An 11,375-nucleotide genomic window follows, 5' to 3' on the forward strand; every position below is an offset into this window, starting at 1 on the left:
CAAAATTCTTCTGATACATACACAACTGTTCAGTTTGGGGTCAGTAAGGATTTATTTAAAGAGAAGATGTATTGTTGATAAGTTAAGGTAAAGACATTTATGTTACAAAAGATTAATATTTCAAAGAAGAAGAAGAAGATTTTTTTCTTCTTTTTTTACTCAAGAATCCTGAAAAAACAAAACTCTATGGTTTCCACAAAAATATTAAGCTGCACAACTTTTTTTAACATTGATATTAAGGAATGTTTCCTGAACACCAAATCAGAATAAATGCAGTGAAAACAGTAATACTGTGAAACATTAATGCAATTTAAAATAACTGTTTTCTATTTTAATACATTTTAAAATGTAATTTATTCCTGTGATGCAAAGCTGAATTCTCATTGTCTTCAGTGTCACATGATCCTTGAAAAATATGCTGTTTTGAAAACATTTCATATTATTATCAATGCTAAAAACTGTTATTTTTGTGGAAACATGATTTTTTTTTTTCTTCTTAATGTATGTACCGTGTAATGCATGGTGTTTTTCCTGATCATGTGACAACTTTAAATCTTTTGAGAATAATCAAATATATTTATAAGTATCAGTTGTCACTATCTCAGATCCTGTGGTGCTTCTAGTCTGTCAGTATATCTAAGATGTATAAATGAAATAAGCATTGATCTCTGTCTGTCCTCAGTTATCCCGCATAAGATTGGTCGCATCATAGACGGCAGTCCCACAGACCGCTGCGGTCGGCTGAAAGTGGGTGACCGCATCTCTGCTGTGAATGGCCAGTCAATTATTGAGCTGTCCCACAATGACATTGTGCAGCTCATCAAAGAAGCTGGGAATGCTGTTACCCTCACGGTGGTGCCTGAGGAGGGTAAGCTTTTGAGGAAACTATATCATTTCTCTTCATTATTCTGGTGAACAATGAGCTGATAGAAGGAAGCAGTAGAATGCATATTGATTTTGTTCGGTAACAAACAGGTTGTTAAAGCATTTGACTTTGAAACTTGAGATGGAGTTGTGTGTGTATGTGTGTTTCTGCCACACTGATAATCCTGTTTACTTTTCAGAACACAGCGGACCGCCGTCAGGCACTAGTTCAGCCAAGCAGAGCCCAGCCACCCAGCACAGAGCCGTGGGACAGCAGCCTGCCAGCCGAGATGACAGGTACAACAAGCTCCATCCTGACGGCCGGTTCAATCACAACACGCACGTACACACACAATCACAGTCTTTACAGTCAACACACAAATATTTTACTGTCACATTTTTTTTAAAAAGTCAGTTTTTTGCTGTTGATTTATTACTTTAAGAACTATGATAATCTAAACAACATGATTTTAGTATTTTCAATTACATTTTTTATCAGTTTGGCTTAAGAACAAAAACATTTTTCTGCATCATTTGCCATCAAACTGTTTTTTGTTTTTTTTAATTATTATTATTGTATATAGGATACATAAAATTCTAGCTATTAAATCAGCGAGACAAAGATGACTATTAAATACCAAACATTTGAAAACAATCCAATGATTTAAAATGTGATTGAAATGACATTTTGACAAAATCGTGTCAAATTATGACAAAATTCTTCTGATACATACACAACTGTTCAGTTTGGGGTCAGTAAGGATTTATTTAAAGAGAAGATGTATTGTTGATAAGTTAAGGTAAAGACATTTATGTTACAAAAGATTAATATTTCAAAGAAGAAGAAGAAGATTTTTTTTTCTTCTTTTTTTACTCAAGAATCCTGAAAAAACAAAACTCTATGGTTTCCACAAAAATATTAAGCTGCACAACTTTTTTTAACATTGATATTAAGGAATGTTTCCTGAACACCAAATCAGAATAAATGCAGTGAAAACAGTAATACTGTGAAACATTAATGCAATTTAAAATAACTGTTTTCTATTTTAATACATTTTAAAATGTAATTTATTTCTTTGATAGCAAAGCTCAATTTTTAGCAGCCATTACGTCAGTCTTCAGTGTCACATGGTCCTTCAGAAACTGTTTTAATATGCTGATTTGGTGCTCAAGAATCATTTCTTTTTATTATCAATGTTGAAAACCATGATGCATTTTTTTTTTTCAGGATTCTTAGATGAATAGATAATATGTAAATAGCATTTATTTGAAATTGAAATATTTTGTAACATTATAAATGTTTTACTGTCACTTTTCATCAGTTTAATGCAGAATAAAAGTATAAAAAAATCTTAGCTTGACCTTAAGCTTTTAAACAGTAATGTGTATATTAGATCATTTTAAGAAATGTTTCCTGAGCACCAAATCATCAATAATAGAATGATTTTTGAAGGATCGTGAAAATTCAGCTTAGCTATAACAGAAATAAAATGTGTATATATATTTTTTTAAACTATATTACAGTTTTTACTGTATGTTTGCACATGTAGTCTTGGTTAATATAGGAGACTTCAAAAAAAAATCTTAGTAACCCCAAATGCTTGAATGGTTGTGTAAATTCAACGGCTGAACATTCTTAGTAGATAAATTAAACTATTGAGGATGTGTGGTTTAAAAGACCCAAATACTGTATACTGTTAGCAAATAATAAATACTATAGCTAAAATAGTTTGTTTTTTATACCTGCTAGAAACAGGGCCCAAGACCCCTGCAGATATATGCTACACATCGTGACACCCTGCCCTCTCCATCTTTCCGATTTCAATTACCACTTTCCATTTTCTGTTCTGTCAAGAACGCTCACAACCTCTCCTTTCATTTCAATCCCAAGCAGATGGTCCAGGTCATTCTTTTCAGCAGTAGAGTAGAGTAGACTTGTTGTGAACTCGCTCAACAGTCAAAGGCTCAGATAAGAGGACCAGCCACTGTCGAAGCTTTTGCCCACACTTAAGACCAACAAAAGGATGTAATGAGCTCCGCAGACCATTGAGGTCCGGAAGAGAGACTCTCAACCTCTTTGTGCGAATTACGATTTTGAACTACACGTTCTCATGAACAAAAACACTCTTAGCTGCGCTGGATAACATGACATTGGATGAAGGGAGATGCTTTCAATTTGTGCAGCAGTTCATTAAATGCCATAAAGTAGCATTTAATTGTGTGTCATTTAGGAATGGCGTAGAAACGGAGGAGAGGAAGGACACTATGGCCCGAGCGGAGTACAAATCCCAGCCGCAGGGTGAGATGGGGACTGTCATCACCTCAGGACCAAAGCAGGTGAGATGTAAATGAGACAACGGCACTTCTTCGAGTAATAATTGGTGTTGTAATAGAGCTCATAGATTATTATGCAACTGACTTAAGTACTTAATTTTCATGCGGCCCACGTTTTATGAAGTTTAAATTAAATTTAAAACTTTGAGATGGAAGCATTTGTCACCTTAAGGATTAATACTATAGGATACAGTGACTTTATGAGCTATGAAATGGAGGAAATGTTTGCAAAATATAAGTCATATATATATATATATATATATATATATATGCTAATGACAGAGTGTAGATATGCAAATCAAGTGCGGTTTCTCATTAGCGCTGACAGGTGTGGTAGAGCAGTTTGTTTTTGCAGTCAGAACAGAATGTTGTGATATATTTAGTGTTTTAGATGAAAGCAAGAAATGTGAGATAATATATTTGCATAGTTTAGCGAATCTACAGTGCAATTAAATGTAATGTGATCAGTCTAAAGTTGAATTCAGGCTGTGTTGAGCTGTTTATTTTAACATGCCACTTTTTCAGGGCTGTTATCCTGTGGAGTTGGAAAGAGGACAAAGAGGTTTTGGCTTCAGTCTGCGAGGAGGGAAGGAGTATAATATGGGCCTCTTTATCCTTAGACTAGCTGAGGACGGTCCTGCACTGAAAGATGGCAGAATACATGTGAGCACTCTTGACATTAACACATAATACACAAAGAACCGTATGACATTCTTACAATAATAAATCAAACAATGAAACACGTCATATTAATTAATGGAACAGTGAAAAATGCACAATGTTTTACTTAATTATATAAAACAGAATAATACATTACCATTCAAAAGTTTGAGGCTGGTATTTGGTAAGATATTTAATTTGGGTGTTTTAATTTTTACCAAGGCTGTATTTTTTTATGCATATATTATTATTAATTATTTTTTAATTTATTATAAAATACAGTGAAAACAGTAATATTGTGAAACATTATTGCAATGTAAAATAACTGTATTCTATTTTAATACATTTTATTTCTGTGATGCCAAAGCTCAGTTTTTAGCAGCCATTACTTCAGTCTTCAGTGTCACATGATTCTTCAGAAATTGTTTAAATTGTATAAATATTTAAAAACCGTGATGCACTTTTCATGATTCTCTGAATAGATAATATATAGCTATAGATAATAATAGCATTTATTTGAAATGGATCATTATAAATGTCTTTACTGTCACTTTTGGTCAATTTAATGCTGAATAAAAGTATACATTTCTTTTAAAAATCTTACTGACTCTAAGCTTGACCGTATGCTTTTAAACAGTAGTGTATATTTTAGATAAAATAAAAAAATGAATAGTAAAATTCAATAAATATATAACCATTAGTATTATTATTATTATTATTTATACATACACAGTTAATTAAAATTAAATTACGCACCTAACAAGATACAAAATGGTACACATTTTTTTTATGTTTTCTAACATGAAACATTTTATGATGTAGTTTATTGATATTGTCAGTGGTTCTTGTTAAAATGACAGAGGAATCTGTGTTTGTGACCTCGCAGGTGGGAGATCAGATCGTGGAGATCAACGGTGAACCTACGCAGGGCATTACACACACACGGGCCATTGAGCTCATCCAGGCCGGGGGCAATAAAGTGCTGCTGCTTTTGAGGCCCGGACTGGGCCTGGTGCCTGATCATAGTGAGTCTATTTAATACCTGACCTCTCAAACAATACAGACCAGTGAACCGACATAGCTCAGAGAAACATTCTCCATAGCAAACCTCCTCTTTAGGTTTGTTCAGAAGTGCAGAAGTGCTCATTTGAATTCCGTCTGCTTCATGAACCGAGAAAAATCAGTTCCCTGAAGCCGGCATGTTCCCCTCTGAGAAACAAATCAATTTCTGAAGATGGGTTTGTTTTCTATTGCTGTTTCAAAAGCCATTGAAAATGTATTGTGACGGTTATCTTTTCTCAACAGAGTGTTTTCTAAAGGTACTTCATGCAACATGGGTATTCTTGTTAAGAACATTGTTACAAAATAGACTCATATAGAGTATAACCACGTTGGATTTACTGAAATATTACAATCATCATCACACTTACCCTTATATTGCCTAAACATTGCATGCATATGGATCAACACCAATTGCAAAAATAGATAAGTACGCACACAAGTACTCAATTATTAGTGAATGAGGCCTATTAGGTGATTTGGTTATGTGGGTCATATGCATGTTATGTCAGATCTTCCTATCTTCATGCATTGCTGTCACTCTTGCTTCCTGTCTCAATTTTTGCTGGTTTCTTTCTCTCTGTCCGGGCACTGTTCTATGCACCTCTTTCTCTCTCTCTTCCTGGTTTAGGTCTGAACTCTTCCTCCTCCACACTGTGCTTCCACATGAAACCAGAGCATCACTAAAGGCTTCTCTGCTTTTCTTGGTCTGTCCCTAATAACTTTGGTAAACTTTGCTTTCCTCCTCTATGCTTATTTTGTGTATGTGCAGTTCTACCTTTCTTTCCCCTTCATTTGCCTTAAAATGAACCTTCTGCTTTTGAAGATCTCTAAAGAAAAGAAGGAAATGTCAGTGATGAGAATTCTGCAGATCAAAGTTCATGATTTCTATATAAACATGCAGTGATTATTGGCCATTCTCTAGAGCAGTTTCCTGTTTTGTGTTAAATTTTTGTTTACAATTTTATAAAACAATTATCACACAAATTGTGGCTTTTTTTTGTTTTTCATCCAATATTTGTGTTTTGTTTTATTTCAGCTTTATTTTATTTCTTTTTTTTCAACTAAGATCAACTAAGTGTTAAGTAATTTTGGGACACCATGAATATGAACTAAAATGTGCTTTTAACATAATATTTCTGTATTTAATAATGTATTTAGTCACCACTTGTAGTACACTTGAGTGTACTATGAAAGATGGGTTCAAGTGTACTATAAGTGGTAACTAAAATTAGATTTTTTTAAAATACAAAGATAGCATGTTAAAAGCGCATTATAGTTCATATTCATGGTGTCCCAAAATAGCACAGTTGAGTACACGTAGTTTATCTTAAGAAGTACTAAAGAATCATTTTTAGTAAATTAAGTACAAAGTACTTGATTTGCACGAAAATAGAGCACTTTAAGTACATTATGGAAGTGTACTTTTTTTTTACCTGGGATAACACTGATCATCATTAGATATTTTAATCAGTGACAGCCCTTTTATTTGTAAGCTGTAATCTGACATGTCATAATTTAATCAAAACTGAAATCTATTCAAGAACCCCCTGGAGTTCACATGCCCTTAGTTGGGAGTACTGCTCTGGAATGATGCATCCTGGGTAAATCTTAGAGACTAAATATGTGACCAAATATATTTCTTACCAGACAGTTAAATGAGAAAGAAATCAAAACCCATGTCAGGAGCCACCGGCTTGGTTTAATTTTTGGTTCCTGTTGCTTCACGTCTTGTGGCGTGACATTTTATCTTGAGAGAAAATTGCAACTTTGCCATTCTGGGTCTGACTCTTTCTCATAGCCGGTTTCAGCTGCTTGATATGTGTCGCTGTATCTGGAGGCCAAAAGCCACTGAAGACTGAAAACTGTGACAGTTAAATTGAGAATGTCTCTGCTGAAATGTATTTCAGAAGACAGGTTAATTATGTTCAGTCTATCAGTTGTATTCTGCAGATTTGCCAAATCCAATTCGCAATGTTTAAACATGCACTGTCATTTTTTTCTTCATTAAAAATGTTTTACACAGAGAAATGAACAGCACATTTGAAAAATATATTTAAAAGTAAATAAATCATGATGTGATGCTGCATCCACACCAGGTTTCAGTGTAACAACTGACCAACACAACAGAATATTAAGTACACCTTTTACAGAATATGAGGTTGACTAAAAACAGTTTGACAGGTTATTACTGAGAAAAGAATCAGACTAAATAAATAAACTAATCTTTTTCTTAATGTTTTTGAAAGGAATTTATTTTGCTCACCAAGACTGCATTTATTCAGTCACAAATACTGTGGAAAAAAAAAGTAATATTGTGAAATAGCACTATACAATAATACAATTTTTCCTATTTTAATACATTTTAAAATGTACTTTTTTGTGATGGCAAAGCTGAATTTTCATCTTCAGTGTCACATGATCCTTCAGAAATCATTCTTATATGCTGATTTGGTGCTCAAGAAACATTTCTTATAACAGTTGTGATACTTAATGTTTTTTTGTGGAAACCATGAAACGTTTTTGTTTTTGTTTATTTCAGGATTATTAGGAATAAAAAGTTTTATAAGAACAGCATTTGTTTCGAATAAAAAAAGATATTATAAATGTCTTTACCATTACTTTTTATCAACATAATGCATCCTTGCTAAATAATTAATTTTATTCAAAAAAACATCTTACTAACCAAAAAGACTGATTTGCTCTTTTACATGTTACAAAACAGACTGAGTGCACCTTTAAAATAAATGGTTTGAATGTTCTTCCGACACTAATTATTATCATGTTTTGCATTTCAGATGTTAAGGATATGATGACAGGTCCATCTGCAAACTCTCCAAGGTATTCTGCATCCAATGAGCCGTCGACACCAGCATCTCCATCCTTCGTCTCTCACTCCCCTGAGGTCAAACCCTCTCCACCCGAGGAGCTCTTCTTTGACCCGTTGGCCGCTTCTCACGGACAACTTCACCAACATTACAGAGACACCAAACAGCAAACTAGAAAGAGCGACCCAAGCATGCCTCGCGACAACAATGACAATTTTACACTCCCTCGAAGACAGGATGGAAAAGAACGCTCACGGAGTCCAAAAAAGACTCTAAACATGGACAACAGGAACGACCCTAGTGAACGAGAAGCTCGATCCGCAAGCCCCAGGAAGACCAAGAAGGAAAACATTGGGATCAGACAGGAAATGCCTCAAAAGGCCACTGACGGTTTGAAGCCTAACTCTGGAAGGAGATACAAAGACGAGGACACTATGCACAAGCAGGACAGGGAAACGGGAGAAACCAGACCTGAGGTCTCAAGAGGTGGCAGTGACAGATACCAGAGGGACAAGACAGCAGAACCTCAGAAGTCCGAAAGTGGTACCCTCAACCGGAAGGACCATAGAGGACGAGACAGGCCAGAGGACATTGAGGGCGTTCCTCAAGAGACTCCCCACAATGGGAACCCTACCACCAAGAGAGCCCCTATAACCCCAGGCCCCTGGAAGGTGCCCAGCTCCACAAGGGTTCAGCCTCCGGTGCATGGAGTCTAATGCATTTGGGAGCAGTTATTGATGTGAATCACTGTGGATTTTGTCTTTTTTTTTTTGTATGACTTATCACCATCTACACCAGGGGTGTCAAACTCAGTTCCTGGAGGGCCGGAGCCCTGCAGAGTTTAGATGCAACCCTAATTAAACACACCTGATCCAACTAATCAAGTCCTTCAGGCTTATTTGAAAACTACATGCTTTGTGTGTTGGAGCAGGGTTGGAACAAAACTCTGCAGGGCTGCGGCCCTCCAGGAACTGAGTTTGACACCCCTGATCTACACTATCTACATGCAACGTTTGCTTGTGTCCACCAACAATACGAGCCTCAGTTTTGTTTTGTGCCAATAAGACTGCAGCTACAGACTCATCCATGTCTCTTTGCTCCTGTGACCATAACATGAAGGATGCTTTTCAGTGAAGGTTTAAAATGTCTGTTAATATTTAAAAAAGGGGATAGTTGACCCAAAAACTAAAAATTCTGTCAGCATTTGACTCTGCAGATATTTTGAAGAATGTTGGTAACCAAATCAATCTAATGTGTATGGACCATAAAATCTTTTATCTTCCACTGAAGACAGACAGAAATACAGGGCTGAAAGACATGAGGATGAATGAATGATGACTAAATAGATTTTTGGGTAAACTATCCCTAATTCTCCACCTTTGATTCGCCACATGTCCTTACGAAGACTTTTCCAGTGATGCAACTGTCCTCGAGATCCAGTCCTGAGAAGTGACTCTGTGTAGGCTGTGCATTATTCAGCTTTTTGCGGTGAATTTTCCACATATCCATCTTTAAAAGACCAGAAACTTGTGGTTAAGTATATTGTTTACTACTTGTGTGTTGATGAAGACGCATATGTAATTTATTGAAATGAATATGATGATATAAACATATATATGTATAGAGGTATAGATAATTGTATCCATTCTGAGCCAGGTCACTTATTAGTGTTCCAGCTTGCCGATACGACTTTCAGCTTCCTAAGAAACATATTTTTTCACAGTGCTATAGCTTTTACAGTTAATCTTGGTGTTGGAGCATTTGCAAGGTGTGTACATTTGGAATCAAATGTTCGCTCGTATCATTAGCAGGTGAAGCAGAACTGGGAGAAATTCAGATATATTTTTGCATACTATCCAATCTAACATATATTTTTTCTTATTCTTTTTTGCACATCAAATGATTCATACTGCATCGTTTTCCCAATATTGGGAATTCATATTCATTTAAAGTGTCTTTGTGCATCTGTATCTTTCAGATTAAATGTCAAGATGCTGTCTTATATCCAAGGGAAATGTAGCTCTGAATTATGTACTGAACATGCTGGATGTTATTCATCAGGTTCTTAAAGCCTCAAACAATTGGCACAGATTCATACGCAAGATATAACAATGTCTAATACCTTTTTTTCGTAACAGTATTTTTGAAATACCATAAATATTGAATTTCCATAAGGAAAGAGCCAACATCAGTAAAACATTGCATATGCTACAGCGCTTCTATGTTTTGTCATGATGAAAAATGTGAATACTTTCTAATACGGTTTATGATTGCTTAGTGATCATTAATCTCAACCCTTTTGTAGCTTGTTTCTCTAGTGCATCTCATGTCATGAGGTTGTATGTATGATACTGTGGCCTTGCATTGCTTTATCTTACACAAAAAAAGCCTTGTGGTCGCTACATTGTGGTAGTTGTAAATGTTTATAAAAATACAATGTACAGCACCTGTATAAAACTTGCCTTCGTGAAGGGAAAAACAAGGGGGAAAAAATCTATAAATCGCTCCATTATTTTTTTAAGTAATTGAGAGTATAAACATATATATGAGAGTGGTTAAAGAAATTAATCTGGTCATGACCTTCTGTTCATGCACTGATGAATAAAGATTTACTGAAAAGATGCCTCTTGGTTTTTTTAAGTTCCTTATTTCCTACATTATTTAACATGAGTGAAAGTGCACATTTGATTGCGTTTAAGGGGGTGTTCACACAAAAGTGATGGGAAGTTCAATTCAACACCCGTGAACAGGTTCTTTCGAACAGTTCATATCATAGACCCAGTTCGTAAATCGATTCGGCTACTCTTTTGTAAGTAGTCCCATTCCAACATATTGATTCTGTAATAAAAACATGTTTATTTTCTAACCTGTTGTCACAGTCTGTTGCAATTGATTAAATGTATTACCTAAATATAATTCACACTTACATTAAAATACTACACTTAATGCAAACAAGCAACACATTTTCAGTATTTTTATTTAACATTTCTCCATTGCACAGAATGCTCTTACTATCGGTTCTTGTTTCAAGAGTCCGTGTGCTGTTGAATCAAAAGAATCACAAAATGATTCCAGAATAAATCATTTGTTTCCCAAAAGCATCGTAAACCCAAATTAATCGTAGCTCCATTGGTTTCAATGGGTAAACAATGTACTTAAAGGGATAGTTCACCCAAAAATGAAAATTCTGTCATCATTTACTCACCCTTAAGTAGTTCCAAACCTGTGTGAATGTCTTTGTTCTGCTGAACACAAAGGAAGATATTCTGAAGAATGTGGGAAACAGAGCAGTTCTGGGGCACCATTGACTTCCATGGTATTTTTTTCCTATGGAAGACAATGGTGCCCCAAAACAGCTTGGTTACAAACTTTCTTCAGAATATCTTCCTTTGTGTTCGGCAGAACAAAGACATTCATACATGTTTGGAACTACTTGAGGGTGAGTAAATGATGACAGAATTTTCATTTTTGGGTGAACTATCCCTTTAAGCTTACGATGCTTTTGGGAAACGCAGCCCAGGTTCAATAGATTCTTGAAAAGATCCGACTCACATGAAAGGTTCGTTTACGAATCTGACATGGTTATTTTTAATTTGACACGCCGACTTAAAAAAACGCAACGCTCGTTGC

At 35.3% G+C, this 11,375-nt stretch overlaps 1 protein-coding gene across 1 annotated transcript in view; it reads left to right on the forward strand.

Moving 5' to 3' along the window:
• Positions 1 to 10,368, forward strand: part of magi3a (membrane associated guanylate kinase, WW and PDZ domain containing 3a) — a 156,796-nt gene extending 146,428 nt beyond the window's left edge. Inside the window, exons 16-21 of the mRNA XM_058762909.1 lie at positions 683 to 868; positions 1,065 to 1,161; positions 3,096 to 3,201; positions 3,724 to 3,861; positions 4,745 to 4,883; positions 7,716 to 10,368. Of these exons, the coding sequence (XP_058618892.1) occupies positions 683 to 868; positions 1,065 to 1,161; positions 3,096 to 3,201; positions 3,724 to 3,861; positions 4,745 to 4,883; positions 7,716 to 8,461 (1,412 nt within the window). The 3' untranslated portion in view covers positions 8,462 to 10,368. The remainder of the gene's footprint in view (positions 1 to 682; positions 869 to 1,064; positions 1,162 to 3,095; positions 3,202 to 3,723; positions 3,862 to 4,744; positions 4,884 to 7,715) is intronic.
• The last annotated feature ends 1,007 nt before the right edge of the window (positions 10,369 to 11,375 follow it).

The sequence above is a fragment of the Onychostoma macrolepis genome, chromosome 23, assembly GCF_012432095.1.
Source record: "Onychostoma macrolepis isolate SWU-2019 chromosome 23, ASM1243209v1, whole genome shotgun sequence".
Taxonomy (NCBI): Eukaryota; Metazoa; Chordata; class Actinopteri; order Cypriniformes; family Cyprinidae; genus Onychostoma; species Onychostoma macrolepis.